The 20,627-nt window shown below is 42.5% G+C and overlaps 1 protein-coding gene across 8 annotated transcripts in view; it reads left to right on the plus strand.

The window, feature by feature from the left end:
- Nucleotides 1-19,601, plus strand: part of TAMM41 (TAM41 mitochondrial translocator assembly and maintenance homolog) — a 49,171-nt gene extending 29,570 nt beyond the window's left edge. For 5 of the 8 annotated variants that reach the window (XM_027042660.2, XM_015074651.3, XM_053218939.1 and 2 more), the window contains 3 exons: nt 6,976-7,141; nt 8,414-8,476; nt 19,468-19,601. In XM_027042660.2, the coding sequence (XP_026898461.1) occupies nt 6,976-7,141; nt 8,414-8,476; nt 19,468-19,544 (306 nt within the window). In that variant the 3' untranslated portion in view covers nt 19,545-19,601. Of the gene's footprint in view, nt 1-6,975; nt 7,142-8,413; nt 8,477-11,718; nt 11,828-19,467 lie in introns of all 8 variants that reach the window. The other 3 variants (XR_003415071.2, XM_053218938.1, XM_027042662.2) reach the window with 3 other exon arrangements.
- Nucleotides 19,602-20,627: the final 1,026 nt, after the last annotated feature.

A 20,627-nucleotide genomic window follows, 5' to 3' on the forward strand; every position in this document is an offset into this window, starting at 1 on the left:
TGTGATTCTCTCTCTCCCTGTCTCTCTGCCCCTCTCCTGTTCATGCACATTTTTTTCTCTCTCTTTCTCTCTCTCTCAAAAATAGATCAATAAACTTAAAAAAAAAGTCCAATGACATTCAGATTGCCTGTCCTTTAGATGTGACCTTTTTAGCTCTTGGACAGTGTTTAGGATCTTTTCCTTTTTTCTAATGTTCTTAAATTTCATGATGGTTTGTCTTTATATATGTGTTTTTCACTATTATTCTGGCATTTCATGAACCTTTTCATCTGGAAATTCACGAGCTCCAGTTCTAGGAAATTTTATTATTTCTATAATAATTTTCTTCATACCCATTTTCTTACTTTGTTCTTCCTGGAATTTCTGTTAACTGGTTGTCAGACCGCCTGGTTTGATCTTTTTTGTTTCTCTTTCCTCTTTCCTGTTTCTTTGGGGATTTTGTTCTGCTTTCCAGAAGGATTTTTCAAATTGATCTTGTAGCACTTCTTTTGAATTTTTAATTTCCTCTGAATGTTCTTTTTTTCTTATAGCATCCTGTTCTTGTTTTACAAATGCATTAGCTTTCCTCAGCCCTTTAGTAGTCTTTATTATAATTTTTGAAGTTCTATTTTTGTCCCTACGTTGTCTCTGTTTCTCTTAGATACCTTTTTCATTTGATTCACCCTTGTCTGCTGTTAGAAGCTTTCCTCAAATGTTTGGATATCCTTTGTGTCCTGTTTTCAAAAAGAGAGGCACTCTCTGAAAATTCAGACTGGAAGTTCTTTGTGATGGACAGGGCTCGTCAGCTATGGGCTTCACTGCAGGATTATGGGGCAAGAGGGACCTGGCTTTTTCTTTAGAGGACCCCAAGTATCGGTATCTGTAGGATTTGTCCAAAGGGACATTATCTACTCCCTGGTTCGGGATCAGGAAGGATAACATGCCTACCTGCCAACTTTCAGAAAACTTTTGGGAAACTGAGCAAGGGGAAAGGGCTGGAAATTTTCTTTGACTGTGAATATAAACGTTTCGAAGTTCCTCACTATGGCCTGTGAAAGTCTGCATAATCTAAGTTCTCATTGTTCTCTTCGCCTGGGGAAACTTAAGGGGGTAAGATGAACTACAGTTCCCAGGCTGCATCTGGTCTGAAGCTGTAACTGACACCCACCTGCTCTGTCAGTTACTACCTATTCTAAATTCCCCTCACCCTCATCTGGCATTTGTGCTGGGCTCAACCTGGTGGCCCAGACCTTCATCCCTGAGGGGCCTGAGACCCAGTTACCGTGCCCATCTCAGGCTATGGTTGCTGCCCTTTCCATCTACCAGCAACATTGGGCAAGCGATGCCGAGAGATTGTGCCAGCAGCCCTACCCCTGATGATGAGGATCTGTTACTTCTGCCAGTATGGTGACTCCTTTCAGTGTCTGCTGGCATGGGATCTGAAGGCAGTAGGTGGCAGTCCTAGCTTCAAGTTTAAAGTCCTAAAGTTTTGGAGATGGGAAGCGCACATTTCCCAAGTGGGTCACTGGGAATGTTGGTAGGCAAGGCCGTCTGTTACACGCCTTGGTTCCCAGACCTATGTATTCCACCAGTTGAGAACATAGTACTAGATAGCAGGCATTACTTTAGGATGTGCACTGCACCCCGCATGCTCACAGAGTATCGTCTCCAAGCTGCTGCCTCAGCTGTTCTTCATTGTTCGGCCATAGCATTTTTTACTGGCAGCACTATTGGCATTTTAGGCTGGATGATTCTTTGTGATGTGGGCCCCAAGTTTCCCCTTTTTGAGAACTGCTCTATGAGTCTGGCAGCCTTGGTGCAGTGTTTGGTAGGAAGAGTGGAGCCATGGTCCTGTGTCATTGCTACATCTGTGTACCTCTTGTGCTCTAAAGTGGGTCCCCTAAGTGATGTTACACAGCACAACCATGTTGGGGAAGCAAGTATTCTGTAAGCCCTGGAATGGTGCTGGCTAGGTCCTGCGGGCAGGAAAGGCAAACCCATACTCAATATATGTGTTATTTCCAACTGAGATGAATTGCTGCCCCTTCCCATGTGGAAGGGGTTCAATGTAGTCAGCCTCCACCAAGTGGCTGGTTATTCTCAAGAGATGGTCCTATTTTCAGGATCTCAGTGTTGGCTTCTGTTGCTGTCAGGATAGAGTTTCCAAAACAGCAGTGGCTAAGTCAGCCTTAGGCCTAGGCAGAGCCTCTATCCCGGTTACCATGGCTACTCCTTTGAGAAGCCAGATACCAGCACTGGGATGACAAAGGCTGTTGAATCAACTGGCTGAGTTTTTCTTTTGGTTATTGTTGGTTCTTTTGTGAAGGATGCTCATGCTGGACATTAACATACAACACAAAGACCCTAACACCTTATGCCCACCTCCAGTAGGTCCATCCACATGCCTCTTCTTCCCAGTTTTTTGTCTTCAGTCTTCCAATCTTTTTCCTTTTAGGTGCAACCAACCAACAAACCATGCTTTGGTCCCCATGAGTCTTTGTATATTCTTAACTGGGCCCACTTTTCCATGTTATGTGCATGACCAGGCACACTCCCTGAAGCATACCCATTTGGGAAGATTTTCCCTTAATGTCTTTCAGGGCCATCCCTGAGGCTGTAATGCATCATTTTTAGTTTGTACATGCCAAGTCAAATCCTCCATGAAGCAAGCTCATCCCTTATCTTCCCCCAAAATCCAATCACAAGGGAACCTCCCTGTAGCGATATGCATGACCCAATGGGAAAGTAGAACGGTATGCACTGGAACAACTGTGCTGTACTCTACGTTGTACAGCTGTACACAGTTGTGCCAATGCACAGTAGATATTATGGGGGCCTAGGCTTCCTGTTTGTGGAGCTCACTACTTCTGGCCTTACTTCTGTCCAATGCTAGTATACCCCTTTCATCTTCAGTGCAATACTGTTGAGCCTGCCTGACCTTAAGACTTGATGGATACAGGAGGTTCCAGCTCGTGATGGGCAGTTCTTGATGCATGGTGACTTGGTGACCCATGGTTAGGAGCTCCATCTCTCCATCTCTCCGTCTTGTATCTAGGAGCTGATTTCAAATGGTGTATGATTCTTCACTGCATATGGCAGGGCCTTGCCCCAGAACCCTAGCAGTCCACATTGTGATCTCCTTGAGGGAGCCTACCACAAGCTTCCTGTGGCTTCTTTTTATACTGAAGATACACTTCGTACTATAGAATTTACAGGGTTGTGTGGCCCAAGGGGTGGGGCCACTTGCACTGCTGCCTGGATCTTTCGTAGAGCTCTTTTCTGCTCTGAGCCTCACCAACCTGACATCCTTTTATATGACTTGGTAAATGGGTCTGAGCATGACACCCAAGTGTGGAATATGCTACCTCCAAAACCTGGAGGGCCTACCAGGCATCATGCTTCAATCTTAGCAGTGAGAGGTGCGAGATGCAAGAAACTGATCTTAACTTTGGGGAGGATGTCCCAGCATGCTTCACACCACTCGACGCCTAAACACTGATGTGTTTAAACTACTGATGTGGTAGGCTCCTGAAACTTCTACCCTCTGGAGTATGTCTATCTATCAAGGACTCCAGTGTGCTTACCCCTTGTTGTTTATCAGGTAACAGTAGCAACATACCATTGATGTAGTGGACCAGCATGAGATTATACAGAATGTCCAAATAGTCTGGTTTTCTTGGGCTATCTTATGACAGAGGATGGGACAGTTAACATAGCCCTGAAGCAAACCATAAGAGATACTGTTGTCTGTCTCATGAATGTGAGCTGCTTCTGATCCAACTACCCAGTAAGAATGGAAAAGAATGCATTCCCCAGGTCTTGGCCCCATCCAGATACCTGCAGTTCTGTTGACTTGCTCTAGCAGACTTACTACATCTACAGAAGATGTAACAGGGACTTCTACTTGGTTGAGTTGTGGTAGTCTACTATAATCTTCCAGAACCCATTTGGCTTTTGTGAGGACCAGACTTAATGGAAATATGATGGAGACCAATAGGGTTCTCCAAAGAAACAGAGCCAGTCTGTGTGTGTGTGTGTGTGTGTGTGTGTGTGTGTGTGTGTGTGTGGAGAGAGAGAGAGAGAGAGATTGAGATTTTAAGGAATTAAATTGTGGGGTCTGTCAAGTTTGAAATTTACAGGGAAGAGCCAGCAGGCTGGAGACCCGGGAAGAGTAGTTTTAAGTCTGAGGGCTATCTGGAGGCAGAATTCCTTCTTCCTCAGGAGACTTGAGTCTTTCTTCTTAAGGCCTTTGACTGATTAGATGAGGCCCACCTGCATTCTAGAGTGTAATCTGCTTTACTCAGAGTCTACTGACTTAAATGTTAATTATGTTGGACCAAGCAACTGAGCACTATAGCCTAGCCAAGTGACACAAAATTAAACATCACACCCCTGCATCTTTAGGTTTACAGATGGCATTAATCTCTGCCTTTCCTCCTGAAATGTGTTGGGTTTTTTTAGTTACTCTGTTGGATAAGAGGTAAAAATGGCAGCTTCAGAGGCTTCCACTCGCTTCCATATTATGACAACTCCAGAATGCCATCATGGAATATGCTTTTTAGGACCATTCCTGGTACCTATTAGTAGGATGGGAATTGAGTGGATCTGAAGCAAGCCCTCATCTGATCCTATGGTGGAGCTGTAGAGCTAGATGGCCCTTCCTAGTTATCCCAGCTTGGGGAAGAGAGGCCAGTGGTACCCCTTCATCGTCTCATCTTGGGATCCAATCAGCTCCCTTTGGTTGAGGATAAGTCTGAGAGAGACTGTAAGAGAGGGATCCAGCCAATTTTCCCAGCAGTTAGTGGAATGAGTACCTTGGCTCTTTAGCTCATCTGCTTTTTTAAAATGTCAGTTGTATTGAGATATAATTCACATACCATAAAATTCAGTGGTTTTTAGTGTATTTACAGAGTTGTGCAACTGTCACTACAATCTAATTTTACAACATTTCCATCAGTCCAAAAACATCCTTGTTAGCAGTCCCTAGCTCCCGTTCCCCACAGGCAACCCCTAATCTGTTTTCTGCTTCTATGGATTTGTCTGTTCTGGACACTTCACATAAATGGAAATATACAGTATGTGGTCTTTTCCATATCTGCTTTTAAAATGCAGTTTGACTCTCACAATTTAGCTGAATGCTTTCACTACCATGTTTTAATGGAGAATCAAAGAGTAAAGATAATTATACAGAATTTAGCGATTTATTTGAACATGTCACCTAATATTTTGTCTCTTGACACATGCCTATAAGCAAAAATCCCAGTGCATTCTTTTCCTCAAGAGAAAGCAGTAGCAAATACTTTTTTTTTTTAATTAAAAAAATGTTTTTATTTATTTTTGACAGAGAGCGAGAGGGAAAGAGCGCATGTGAGCCAGGGAGGGGCAGAGAGAGAGGGAGACACAGAATCCAAAGGAAGGCTCCAGGCTCTGAGTTGTCAGCACAGAGCCTGATGTGGGATTGAACCATGAGATCATGACCTGGGCCCAAGTCGGATGCTTAACCGACTGAGCCACCCAGTTGCCCTGCAAATACTATTTTTTAATTCCTCATATTACTCAAGCCATTTGGCATCTCTGAAATTCCTGAAAGTTTTATAGATAAACCCTTACAGAAATATAAGGTCTTTTTGGCTAATCTCAATTCTTAGCCCCAAAATATGAGTCCATAAACGTTATTTCTAGCAAATCTACAAAAATGTCCACATTTTTTGTCCTTTGTCTAAGCAAAGCTAAACAGTGGTCAAATCCTGTGAATTTAGAACCATCTTAATGATGAATATGAAATATTCAGGTTAAAAAAAAACCTTTACTTTTACTGGAGCCACAAGATAATAGTATTTTCTTCTTATTTGCATTAATTTTATAGAAAACTAGAAAATCCAGGCATTAATACTCAATAAATACTTGTGGAATGAAAAAAGGTGGTTGAATGAGTGAATTCTAATTGTTAAGATGTTAGTCATATCTGGAAAATCTGAATCTAAAATTGAATACATTTGTCTAATTTTTTTCTTATTGTTCTCTTAGTCAAAGTTAAAACCTAAACATTTGTTGAAAGGATACAAGACAGATTCTTACCTGGAAAATAATGGATGAGCTGTTGAGGGCAGGGTTACTGGTTCTCACCTTGGCAGGCAGTCAATGTTTACATGATTTTGTAAAAACTTAGTTCCATGGAGCAAAGTATATTAAACTGGAGTTAGGGAAGCAAGGTGTGGCCTTGGCTCTGTGGCTAACTTTTGATTCAAAGTAAAGTCTGATGCATAGTTTTGTATGTTTTGTTTCTGTATTTGTCTTTCAACTTGATGTATTTAGAATTCTTGGGAATAGAAACCACTGGTTTCTATTTCTTACCTAATCCTAGGTAAGAAATAATGACAACTAAGTTTTATTGATGCAGGTATACATTCCTTTATTCAACCAATGTTTTTTGACTACCTCCTGTGTGCCAGGAGATTAAAAGTGAATAAGCTTAGTCCTTGTCATCAATTTATTCCTACAGTTTATGAAACCCAGCATGGTAAGTCAAAGTCCCAGAAGGCAGGAGACACAAGGTTAGAGCACCCCTCTCTCCTACTGGCTGTATAATCCTGGATGTGTCACTCAGCGCCCTGCCCTCTGTTTAAAATGGAGAGAGAGTTTGAGCGCCTGGTTGCTGAACCTCAGTGAATGTTAACTGTAGCCTCACTTCTTTAACTGCTGGATTTAAGACAGATAGAAATTTTAAAACTGAGAGTGAGAAATTGATCCTTGAAAGAGGCTTCTATTCTTTTCTCATGTAAAAATGGACTATGATAGGAAAAGAAGTGGCTTTTTTGAAGGAACATAGGATCTGAACTCTTAGGCATTCAGTTTCAGAAAAGGAGTAAGTCTCCTTAGTATGCCACCCAGGGTATGGGTTCATGTATGTTTGTGTGACTTGAAAGCCATATGTCCTTGAATCTTTATAGAATTCAAAGAACTTGCCATAGATATTATCTTTTTTTTTTTTCTTAGATAGATAAAAGCCCAGAAGGACAATTCACTCAGCTAATGACATTGCCCAAAACCTTACAGCAACAAATAAATCATGTTATGGACCCTCCTGGAAAAAACAGAGATGTGGAAGAAACTTTATTACAAGTTGCTCATGATCCAGACTGTGGAGAGGTGGTGCGACGAGGTATGTTTATGAATTTGACGTTGAGGAAGTGCTGGCCGTGGGTAAAAAGCAAACTTTGTGACGGAGACATATTCTTTATTCTTTTTTGCTTAATTGAGATCAAGAGACAGATTTTCTCAGGGAAGAAGAAAGCACTAACAATCTGGGGTTTTTCCAAATCTAAATTGTCATTTGTTTGAAGTAGGGTGGCGTAAGTACTTCTGTTTTCAGATTCCTGGGTCCTAAATCACTGTCAAAGGGGGAAACAATGTTTGTTTTGGTTCCAAGAGCATAACTTCTAGAAGTTATTCCAAAGACTCCTCTGTGTTCTTCACGGTGGTCTGAGAAGGAAGGAGACTGGTGACATTTTTAGTGCTTTTGTAACATCAGGAATACAGCTTTCATCAGCCAACTCCCCTTCGATGTGTCTCTGTGTGTTCACTAGGTTCCCTCTGACGTGGCCCGTAATATGTTCCACATATGATCCCTAGGGCCTTCCTCATGTTTACCCAAAAATCTTATCTTCGGAGACCCACTTCCTTTTGGAGGTGTTAAAGATAATGTAGAAAGGCAGTCAGTAAAGAAATAGTTAAGATTGAAAACAACTCCCTCCCCCACATATCATGTTTTCCTGTTTTACTGAGTACATATTTTATGAGCTCCTCAAGGATGCGGGCTCCTGCGCTAGATGCTCTTGACCATGACGGTACTGAGCGTTAACTCCAGTGGGCGGACCCACGTACTCGCTCGGGGACCTGCCCCAGGCTGTCAGAGCATGCATTCAGGTTACTATGTACCTATTCTGAAGATGAGTGAGGAGGCATATTGTTTGTTCTTTCCCACTTTAACATGATTCTGGTCGCAGGAGTCCTGTATATGTTTTCAGAATGAAAGCTCTTCTCCTAGGCAGAAACTTTGGGGTTTTTCTTTTAAGTCATTTCAAATCTTGGGGTTGAGAACCAGCAGCCTTAAGCAGATTTAAAGTCATAAAATGACCTCTGAGGGTGACTTAATCCACCCCTATTAATAAAGGTGAGGAGGACCAGGCCCAGAGGGGACATGGCCCCTTGTGCTCACAAGTTGGTGCTCACAAGTTGGTGACATGGCCGGCGGCTCCGGGTTTCTGGCCCTCAATTCTGATACCCTTCCCACTGTCATTCTGTGACACCAGGACAGAGATGGATTTGCTCATTTTATTGGATAACTGGAAAGAACATTTAGTTTTAGGTTTTAAAAGTGTTAAGATGACTAACATCTGGATTTTTTGGCCTCCTTGTTGGTTTTTTCTCACAGGGCTTTCAGCAATTGTGAGACCTTCTAGTATGAAACAGAGCACCAAAGGCATTTTCACTGCCGGTAAGAACTTTGGAAAATCTATGCTTGATGTGCCTCCTGGATTGAGTGGCCTCAGCACTCCTGATTAAAACATAAAGCTTTATCTGCTTCCTGCAAGTACTTCTGAAGTGCTGAATTTTGATGGACATGAACTAGGACATAGCAATGGCGTACAGACAGACAAAACGGAACTGTCATCTGGCCTAGAGAAGTCAAACCATGGGAGGTGATGTTGGAAGCCTTGCTCCCCTCTCAGTTCTCTGAACAACTCCTCATATACAGCTTGTCCCCTGGCTTTTGGATTTCTGAAAGTTGCCTGTGCATATTGTTGCAAAAGCGGCAGTACCTTGCCCTTCCCCCCACTGCCCCTCTCCAGAGACCCATAGCGGGTGCTTTGTCTGCCCTGCCCGTTTTCTCTGTAGTGGGTGCATGCTGCTGCCTCCCTCCGTTTCAGTTCCAGGCATCATCTGTGGACTGCTCGCTCTGGCAGGTTAGATTTTGGCTCTTGCACCCACCCTGCCCCACACACTCACCACTCCCATCCCTTGGTCCTAAGGTAGTTGCTTCAACGAAGTCAGTTGCCTGAGTTTACAGCATATGACTCTGCTATTGTGATTCATAGGTGAGCCACATCATACGCTTTGCTTTCCCTGCACCACTGTCTTTTCCCACGTAGATCATCTTCCATGTCTTGCAAGAGGGATCCCGTCTCCTGACTCTTGTGCCTTTTGTTTTTGCGGTGCCCGCTCTCATTTTGGGGAAGCACGCCATCCAGTCATTTCCTAAGAAAGGATGCAAGGAGGCAACTCTGGAGACCGTGTACAACTCGAAATATCTTTAGCTTACCCTCACATGGAATTGACACTTAGGCTGGAGAGAGATAGAAATCATTTTTTAAAGAATTTCAATATTATTATTCCAATTGTCTTCCCACTTGAGGATTGCTATCGAGGCCCAATGCCATCCTGCTTCTCAGTCTTTCATGTGTGTTCTTTCTGGAAGCCGATTAGGTCTTCTCTTGCCCCGGGGCTCTAACATTTCTCAGGGATATACTTTGATAATGAATCTGTTTTTATATATTTTACTGGGTACTCATTGCCCTTTCATTTTGGAAACTCAGAAAAAAGAATATAAGAAAATGTTCTTTTATTGTTGCTTTAAGTTCTCATCTGTTTTCTCTCTTCTCTTTCTGGAACTCCTTTTTTTCAGATATTGGACTCCTTTGGTTTTGAAGAGCCCTTTGGTTTTCTTTCATCTGTGTTTTTGTTTTTGTTTTTGTTTTTATCTCTTTATCTTTTTGCTCTGCTTTCTGGGAGATTTTCTCAACTGTAGTTTCCAACCCTTCTATTGAGGTTTTTGTTTGTGCTATTATATGTTTTAATTTCCAGGAGCTCTTTCTGTTTTGTTTTGTTTTGTTTTGTTTTTTATTCTCTGAATGTACATTTAAAAACATTTTTTTTTAAACATCCTGCTATTGTCTTATGGGCCTAAGCATTTGAACATAGCTTTGGATATTGCTACACTGCCCTCCAGAATGATTGTATCAATCTATAGTCCTACTAGCAGTAAAGGAGAGTTCTCATTCCCCCCCATTTTCTCCAGTACTTGGTATTGTCAAATGATGGACTTTCCTAGTTCAGTCTTTTGTGATGTGACCATCTACTGAGCCTCTCTCATGTGCTAGCCATGCAGGATACAGAAGTGAACACAACACCATCCTGCCTTCAAGGAGTTCATAAAGTAGATGTATAAATTTGCAGTAACAAGGGATAGATGGCACAGAGCTAACCCAGAGAAGCGAGTAATCTTCCAGCCTGATTCTGATCCCTGGGCTGAGATTGCCAGGAAGCTGGTGTGGTCACACCTCTTAACCTCTCACCCCAGCTGCCTGGATACCCAGCACAGCGTTTGGCCTCGAGGACACAGTGTTGCCTTCCTGAATCTTTGGGAAGATTCAGCCAAAAATTCAACAAAGATTTAGTAGCACATGTGCCAAATCTACTCAGCTAAAGATTTTGCTACCACTCAGGAGTGTATAGCTTTGCATTTCCAATTAAGATATTTAATCTATGATCCTGCTGGCTTATCCTAGCAAGGTGAAGATGAGGTGTCTTTGTTTGCTTGGGTGGTTCAAGCTATTAATCTGTGATTTGCATGATTGCAGCTTCTTGGGTGGGGCTGAATGCTTTTTTTTAAATTTTTTTTATTTTGAGCCTCTTGTGCTTTAAAGAAAGATTCATGGATTTTTTTTTTTAGTTGTGATCATGTCTTAAAATGTTTCTTTTAGAAACTAAATTAAAATTTTTACAGATGAAAGGACAGGATGTCTGAGATTTGCTTCAAAATCAAACATGGTGGAGGGAAGTGGGTAAGGGGTAGATAACACCAGATTGGCCATGAGTTGATATATTGTTGAAGCTGGGTGAAGAAATGAGACATACTGTAATATTCTATTATAGTTTTAATTTTTCTCTAATAAAGCATTTTTCTAAATCCATCATCATCTTGAGCATCAACCTGAAATGAATCTTTGGTACTCTTTCCACTCATTCTTTCCAGTGGCCAGCAGAGGGCAGTGGGTGACACCTAACAGAAGCCACAGCCCAGTGTTTCCTTGTGGCCGTCCTAGTGCCCAGTGCTGATTCTCCTGAGTGCTCACTGCCTGCTTCCTTTTCCTTTCTAAAGATGCCTTATCGGATTGTGGAAGCCCAGAGTAACAGAATGTATGCAGCCTGCTCTGAGGGTGCAGAAATTGTGCAAAGTGTTGGGCATCCCTTCAAGGTCCATGGGTTTACTGACCTCACACTCTGGCTTCTCTGGTTTTACGGTGGTTTGGGGCTGTGATGAAGGCAGCCCAGGCCAAGGGCAGGGGTTTATGAGCCCCAGAGACTAGGGTTCATATTCCAACTTAAGTACTGTGCCTTGGGCAAGTTACCTAATTTTTCTGAGTTTTAATTTCATAGGGATAATTAAACCTGCCTCACCAGCTTGTGAAAATTACATCGTAGGATATATAAACGCATCCAGCACTGTGCCTGGTCTTTCCCTTTTTGCTATTATCACCTAAAAGGTTTCGTGACCCCTCCTTAGAATATGCGTCTTTGCACTATCATATTCAGATGGCATGAGCCCACCCATTAACCAGGTCTCCAGTGGGAGTAAACTACAAACAAAAGGGCCTGAGTGGCTGGTTTACTGTTTGTCTTCTCTCTCATTTCACATCAAGCTTCTGAACCTCTATGCTTCTGTACGTTGTTCTTTAGAAGTCCTTTTGTTGTGGTCATGGCTGTTGTTCTGCTTGCTGCACTAAGACAAAATCCACCAAGTCCTACCTGTGTTCAGTTTTTCAGCTAGCTGGTGCATCATGTGCAGGTGAGAATCCCAGTGTATTTGATGGAGTTTGTATTCGTTATTAGCCATTCTCATGCCTCCCTTCATAGTCTCCCACTGGGGGGGAGGGGTGAAAAGGAAGGTTCATACTTCCCCCTTAGCTAATGAATACCTTTTATATTGAAATATGCTTAGCTTCAGAGGTACATAGCTAACCAAGGAGCTAAGCTTCGGGTCAGAAGACCTGGACTTGTGTTGCAGTTATTCATTTGTTGCCTCTGTAACCTTGGTATGTTAATTAGCCCTTCTTCCTTGAAATGGAGGGGTTACTAATACCCAGCTCAGTACATGTTCTGAGAGGGTCCAGTATGTACCTAGTAGGTGCTTTATAAACTTGGGTGAGTCTAGATCTAAATTTCACTCTATTCCTAGGAAAGATGGAGGCCAGGCATCTATAACCAGCCCAGAGGATTGCCTTTTCTAACAAACTGTTCGATAGCACGATTGCCTGTTCTCATGTGGTCTTACTACCTCCAAAGCCAAACACTGTTTTCCCGCTTTTAGACTAACTCACCAGCAGCTCAGGAGAAGTGAAAGGCCATTTAGTCTCCTGATACTGGCCTGCTCCTCTTTTCATGGTGGCAGCAGATGGCATCACATCTCAGACTGGTCACAGAAGACCAGCTAAGCAATCTGTCATATTCTTTTTTTTTTTTTTTTTTTTTTGAGAGAGAGACAGAGCACAAGCAGGGAAGGGGCAGAGAGAGAGGGAGACACAGAACCCGAAGCAGGTTGCAGGCTCCAAGCTGTCAGCACAGAGCCTGATGCAGGGCTCGAACTTGTGAACCACAAGATCATGACCTAGGCCGAAGTCAGACGCTTAACCAAGTGAGCCACCCAGGCGCCCCACAATCTGTCATATGCTGATCAGCAGCAGCCTTCCCATTAACAACCTGCTTCAGTATTCTGGTATGGGAATAAGAGAGAGATGGTGGAATATAGTGATGAGAAGTAAGCAGAAGCCAGTGAAGGGGGGCCTGAAAAGCCAGGCAGAGGAATTCAGAGTTTATTTTGAGGGCAGAGGGAAGCCACTGAAGGATTGTAGCAAGACCTCGATGGCTACAGAGAATAGAGAAGAGAGGGAAAGGAGATAAAGCTATTGCTCGGGAAACTGATTAGCTCTGGTTGCAGCCAGTCAGTGGAGGAGTTAGGCAGTCTGAACTCAGGTCATTGCAGGCAGAGAGGAGAGATGTACATAATATTGAGAGGGCAAGTTACCTGTTCCAGATGATTGGAGGGACATGGGAAGTGAAGGAGAGAGAGGAGTCAAACAGAATTCCCAGGTTTCTGGCTTGGAAAGCAATGGATGTTGCTGCCATTCCCAGAGGTGGGGGCAGTCAGGGAGGATGATGAGTTTAATTTCTGAAATCTTGCTTTATTTTTCCCCACCTCACTTCCTGGTCAGTCATAATTGACTCTGGAGACAGATACCTATTTACCTCTCTAGCTTCAAAGGATTCAACTGAATTAACAAAACAGGTTTAGTCTTGTTCCTAAAAAGTTTCTGACATACCTGAGGGGTTCCTTACCAGCCCTTTCCTGGAACACAATAGAATGATCATTGATTATCCTCTGCTTCTGATTTCTTATTACTAAAACACTTCTTCCATTTTTTGGTACCTACATATTAAATAAGAAGAACGTATAATAGTTATGGGTTTTTTTTTTCCAGCTTATTATTTAACCCAAGAGTCCTTAAAATAAGTTGTACTTCTGCTTCAAGAGATTTTCTTCGTAGATAAGGTCTATGATTGGAAAATAATTGGAAGACTGTTTGGGGGCTTGCTGATTTTCCCTCATAAATATCTGAAAAGTAGAATTATGGGAACAGAGAGACCTCTCACAACCTACTCCTGTCTCTGCCTCACATTGCTTCCTGGAGAACTGTGTCTGTCATCAGACCCGTCTTGTTTAAAGTCACATAGGGATTCATGGTCTTGCATGTGAGTAACTTTGCTGCAGGTCACATGGAACAAGATAGAAATCAACAGAAGTAAAACCTTAGGAGTCATATGTTGAAGTAGATTTCTATATGCTTCCAAAACAGATCTGACTTTAGATACTAATCAAAATCCATAATGACTCACTTTAGGTAGATAAGAATCTGTCTAAAGACACGGTATCTAAAGAGATATTCCATCTTTATCCTTTGGAGAAGGAGCAAAGACAATGACGGTGGTTCTAAATGTCTTCCCCCAAGACACATTCTAAATACAGACTTCCTAAATCACCATCCTTTTCTATAGAAAGAGAGCAGAAACCAAAAGTAGACTTAAGGTAAGCCAAGTAGAATTCTGTGGATTGTAAACTGTAAGAGCAGAAACCATAACTGTTGTCCATACCAGTATTCCCAACAGCTAGCTCAGTGTCTAGTATTATATAGATGCTCAATAAATACTGGCCCAGTGTATTTCAGTGACCGAATAAATCAAAGATTCGAGGCTTTTGGTAGTAGAAAAAAAATCTCTATATGTACAGAAAATGCATATATCAGAAATTTGGTGAATTTTCACAAAGTGAACACTCATGAACCTAGACCCAGATGAAGAAATAGAACAGAACCATCCCCCAGACAGTGTGCCAGTCAAGGTCACTGTTCCTCCAGTAGTAACTAGTGTTTGACTTCCAATGCCTTGCTTCTGTTGTGCTCATTTTGAACTTTAAGCAAATATGTAGTCTCCTGTGTCTTTCACTCCCCATTATATCAATGAGATTCAACATGGTGGTGGGAGCAGCAATAGTTCATTTATCTTCATTGCCACGAGCCCACTGTATGATTATACCACAGTTTACCCACTCTATGTTAATGGTTTCTTGGGTTGGTTCCACTCTGGGGCCATTATAGGTAGTGCCACTGTGAATGTTTCTGTACCTGCCTTTTGGTGAGCAAACCTGTGCATTTCTCCTGGGTGCATACTTAGGGGTGGAATTACAAGATCATAAAGTATGTGAATGTTCAACTTTGGTAATACTACCTAATAGTTGTCCAAATTACACTCCCACTAACTGAGCTCCTGGAGCTCCTCCTTACTTGATACTATGTCTTTTTCATTTTAGGCACCCTGATAGGTGAGTAGTGGTATCATATTGGAGTTTTAATTTACATTTTTCTGATGGCTAACGAAGCTGGGCATTTGTTCCATGTTTATTTGGATATCCTCTTTTGTGAAGTGCCTATTCTAGTTTTTTTGCTCATTTTTCTACTGAATTGTCTATCTTTTTGTGTTTTTCATTTTTTTTTAACGTTTATTTTTGAGAGAGACAGAGACAGAGACAGAGACAGAGAGACAGAGCATGAGCAGGGGAGGGGCAGAGAGAGAGGGAGACCCAGAATCCAAAGCAGGCTCCAGGCTCTGAGCTGTCAGCACAGAGCGGGGCTCAAATTCACAAGCCGTGAGATCATGACCTGAGCTGAAGTCGGACGCCCAACTGAGTGAGCCACCCAGGTGCCCCTGAATTGTCTACCTTTTCTTACTGAATTCTCTGTAAAGTCTGGATACAGGTCTTTTGTCTGATATGCGTAGCGCAAAAGTCTCCCACTTGGTGGTTGTCACTTCACTATCTTGATGGTGTATTTTTTTAAATTTTATTTAAATCCAAGTTAATTGTATATAGTGTAGTAATAGTTTCAGGAGTAGAATTTGGTGATTCATCACTTACATATAACATCCAGTGCTCATCCCAACAAGTGCCCTCCTTAATGCTTATCTCCCATTTAGCCCATGCCCCCACCCACCACCCCTCCAGCAGTCCTCGGTTCTCTGTATTGAAGAGTCTCTTATTGTTTGCCTCCCTCTCTGCTTATATCTTATTTTTCCTTCCTTTCTGTTTTATTTCTTAAATTCCACATATGAGTGAAATCATATGATATTTGTCTTTCTCTCACTGACTTATCGCTTAGCATAATACACTGTAGTTCCATCCACATTATTGCAAATGGCAAGATTTCATTCTTTTTGATTGCTGAGTAATATTCCATTGTATATATACAGAACAGTAAAACATGGCTACATGGTGATGCTCATGTACTTTAGGTATTCTTTATCCATCTTCTTTATCCATTCATCAGTCGATGGACTCTTGGGCTCTTTCCATACTTTGGCTATTATCAATAGTGCTGCTATAAACATTGGAGTACATGTGCCCCTTTCAATCAGCACTCCAGTATCCTTTGGATAAATAGCTACTAGTGCAGTTACTGGGTCACAGGGTAACTCTATTTTTAATTTTTTTGATGAGCCTCCATACTGTTTTTCAGAGTGGCTGTACCAGTTTGCATTCCCACCAGCAGTGCAGAAGTATTCCCCTTTCTTCACATGCTCACCAACATCTGTTGCTTCCTGAGTTGTTCATTTTAGCCTTTCTGACAGATGTGGCGTGGTATCTCTTTGTGGTTTTAATTTGTATTTCCCTGATGATGAGAGATGCTGAGGATCTTTCCATGTCTGTTAGCTATCTGGATGACTTCTTTGGAAAAGTGTCTATTCATGTCTTTTGCCCATTTCTTCACTGGGTTATTTGTTTTTTGGGTGTTAAGATTGATAAGTTCTTTATAGATTTTGGGTACTAACCATTTATCTTATATGTCATTTGCAAATATCTTCTCCCATTCTGTCAATTGCCTTTTAGTTTGTTGATTGTTTCCTTCACTGTGCAGAAACTTTTCATTTTGTTGACGTCCCAATTGTTCCTTTTTGCTTTTATTTCCCTTGCCTCCAGAGTCATGTCTAGTAAGAAGTTGCTGTGGCCAAAGTCAAAGAGGTTGTTGCCTATTTTCTCCTCTAGGATTTTCATTGTTTCTTGTCTTACATTTAGGTCTTTCATCCATTTGGGGTTTATTTTTGTGTATGGTGTAAGAAAGTTGTCCATGTTAATTCTTCCGCATGTTGCTGTCCAGTTTTCCTAACACCATTTGCTGAAGAAGCTGTCTTTTTTTCCATTTTCTTTCCTGCTTTGTCAAATGTTAGTTGGCCACACATTTATGGGTCCATTTCTGGGTTCTCTATTCTATTCCATTGATCTATGTGTCTCTTTTTGATTACAACTTTGTAATACAGCTTGAAGTCTGGAATTGTGATGCCTCCAGCTTTGGTTTTCTTTTTTAACATTACTTTGGCTATTTGGGGACTTTTCTGGTTCCATACAAATTTTAGAATCATTTGTTCTAGCTCTGTGAGAATGCTGGTATTATTTTGATAGGGATTATATTGAATGTGTAGATTGCTTTGAGTAGTATTGACATTTTAATAATATTTGTCCTTCCAATCCATGAGCATGGAATATTTTTCCATTTCTTTGTGTTTTCTTCAATTTCTTCTATAAGCTTTCTATAATTTTAAGTGTATAGATCCTTTATTCGATGGTATCTTTGGATGAAAAGATGCTCTTAATTTTTTTCAGTCCAGTTTATCAATGTCCTTTATGGGAGCAGCTTTTGTGCCCTGTTTAGGAAATGTTGCTCACTCCCAACCTCATGCACTGTTATTCTTCTACCTGAATTGCAGTTAGAATATTAAGGCCGAAAGAATTCTTTGTTCCAATCTGTTGGTTCTTAACCTTCTGCAAATCCTGGCTCCCTGTGAAAATCTGACAAAAACTGCACACTCTGCACAGAAGTGCACACGTGCACACACACAGCAAACTTTCCTACAGTTTCCTCCTCACTTTCCTACAGACTGACTTTGTTAAAGAACCCTGAACTAGTCCAACCAGTCTTTTTGCAGATGGGAAAGTCAAGGCGCAGAGAGAGTGAGTCACAAACTGTAAGTTTGTGGTCCAGCTGCAACTAGATTTCAGGTCTCTTGACTCCTATTCCAGTGCTCTTTCTAACCCAGTTCCCTCCTGCAGTCTTTCTGAGACTCACTCTGTCAGAGCCATCAAAGGGAGAGACCGTTTTCAACGAAGAGAGGTTTCTGTGCAGTAGCAGCAAACCATGGCTACATGGTGACGCTCATGTACTTTAGGTATTTACCTTAAATGTTATGCTCCAAGGAGTCTGTATGTAAGTTTGTGAAGTTGCGCTGGGACTTATCATGGTTGATGCATCTTCCTCTAGCTGTGACTCAATGCCCTGGGGTTGCTATGTTGAACCTTACTGTATGCACCACCTGTGTTCTGCTTAGTGTCTTGATTGGCTCCGGCTGGAATATTAAAAAAAAAGAACCTTACGTAATAAGTTTCCAGTCTCAATGCTCAACTGGGTGAGGTTCACCAAAGTGGTTGCTCCAGGGAGAAAATTAAAAGAGGCGGAGGCAGGGAAAGGAGCTCTGAGTTTCTTGACTATGCTATGTCAGTTTGCAAATAATCAGTAGAAAAGCTGGGCCAGAGTTTATAGAAGTATTCGCTAACAATTTTCCTGATATGCTGCCTTTTTACCCACCACTGCCTGCAGTAGCTTCTTCGAAGGTTCTGAGTGGACTGGGCAGCTTCCAGGTAATACGCCCAGGTATTTTCAAGAGACCACTCAAACCCCCATAGTAGGAGTCTCCAGAGTTAATCCTGTTACTCATCCACAAAGCTTAAGGTGCACTGCCAGAAGTGTGTGTTTCAGACTTGCAACACACACCACAATTTGTATCTCATGATGAAAAAGACTGTTGGGATCTTTGGGCCACACCCTGAAACACAGACTAAATGATCTCATCCTCAGCACAAAGGAAGTTGAGCCCATAATACCGTCTGCAAATTGGTTCCTATTAGATCTGACAGACAAATAGCATCCATTATTCTATCCCATTTTACTTCTGTCCCGTTGGCCCCCAGAGAGCCTCTCCTCCGGTTTCATCAGGTACTTGTGATTAAGTAGGTGGGGAGCTAGAAGGTCACATATCTGGATGAGGTGCATCTGTCACATCATTTCAAAAGCGTATACCGAATACCTGCTATGTGCCAGGCACTGTACTAGATGATGGGGATACAGGGACAAATGAAGCATGCTCCCTGTCCTTAAGGAGCTCCCAGTCTAGGCAGAGGTACAGCTCAGTAAACTGACAAGCACCATGCAGTGTGGTAAGTGCTGTACGCGTGGCCAGCACAGGTGCTGTGGGACCAGGAGGACCAGCATCTGAATCGGCCTGGGGGGTCCAGGAAGGCACTTCTGCAGAAGGAATCTGAAAGGGGGATGGAGCAAACAGATGGAGAGGGATGGAACTGATACCCGTTCTGGGCAGGCCGGTGGGGTACTCAGTGACACAGTGGCAGGGAGCTGGGGGTGGTTGGGATGCAGGCACTGGGAGTCAGAAGGGGGGCTGCGGATGTCCATTTACATGCAGAGTTTTGTCTTTGTTTTCCTTTCTCGTTTTTAAAAGAGCTACTGAAGTCAAAGACTGACGATAGACTTGATAGGCTCGTAACTCGAAAGATTCACTTATCCCATTAACTCAGGTACCTTTGGCATTCATGTCACTGTGGCAGTAATGCCTAAATCAGAATCTCTCCCCCTTATGTTGACCATGGTGATCCTTAATCATCTTAGGCTCTCAGGGTCTCCTGGGTCCCACCAATCAGCCCATCACTGCTGCCTTCCAAAGACAGGTCTCTGATGAGAATATCATGGAAGCTCTAGCAGAGTATCTGGTCATCAAGCCCCAACTTTCTAACCGTCTCTTCTTTTTGTCTTTTAGGCATGAAGAAAACAGTGGTTTATAGTTCACTAAAACTACACAAAATGTGGAAAGGATGGCTGAGGAAAACATCCTGATTTTGCTTGCTTTTATATGTTATGTGTAGTTGAATAAAGTGATCCTTTTTGACAGAACAGCGTTTGTCACTTTGACCCATTGCTTGAATTTGAAGATACCTTGGTTTGTATAATATTTGATTTTGAAACGTATGTGTTAGATATTTATCCAGGGGGGACCCAAATGCCTTTGAGGACTTACCATGAGAAGAGAAGAATCCTCTTTACATACAAAACCATCTGTGTCCTGCTCACATAGGAGCTTTAGCTGTGGTCTGCGTTTTGGTACGTGAGAGTCAGTGAACGGAGAAATTATGCGTACGGTTGTGGACATGCAGCCCACGGGTGACAAGCAGGGAAGTGTGGCTACCTCTGTCTCTCAAGTCTCCTCTTCACCTGGCTTTTTCCATTGAGAGCTCACAAGTGTCATGTCAACATTTTCCTAGACCTAGGCTTTTTACATTTCTCTTTGTTCTCCTAGAAGGCGTATGACAGTGACTTGTGGGTGAGGAGCCTGTGACCATCCCTTGCAGAGCCTTCCCTATCGTAACAGGAATGTTTGAGTAATAGGCAACCCCCGCAGAGGGCCTTGAACAACAAACAATACATTAGCTCAAAGAACTGAAAAGCTAACGGTGTGGTGGGCTTCAGGGTTGGTTTGATCCAGCAGGTTGACAGGATCGCTCAGGACTGTTTCTCTCCAACTCTTCTCTCTGCCTTTTGTGGTGTTGGCCTTATGCTGAGGCTGGCTCCCCTCATAGTTCTGAGACTGCTGGCAACAACTTCAAGGGCTATATGCTTCCCCATTTGCGTTTGGGGAGACAGAGCGGGTTCCCTTCAAACTTCCTCTTAGAAAAGCAAGAAAACTTTCCAGCAACTCCCAGCAGGCCTCTGTCTGGTTTCATGGGCCCTAAGTGAGTCACTTGCCCATCCCTGAGCCAGTAAGTACAGAAGCATGGCTGATAAGCTTAGGCCTGAACCACTTGCTCCAACTCAAGAGCCAGCTGTCCCTCAAGCTCATGGACTCTGGGGAAGGTGTGGACGCCTGGACCTTTCCTGATGAGGTGACCCAAATCCTCATTCCTGAAGGAGCTGTGTCCTTAT

Source organism: Acinonyx jubatus, chromosome A2, assembly GCF_027475565.1.
Source record: "Acinonyx jubatus isolate Ajub_Pintada_27869175 chromosome A2, VMU_Ajub_asm_v1.0, whole genome shotgun sequence".
In the NCBI taxonomy this organism is placed as follows: domain Eukaryota; kingdom Metazoa; phylum Chordata; class Mammalia; order Carnivora; family Felidae; genus Acinonyx; species Acinonyx jubatus.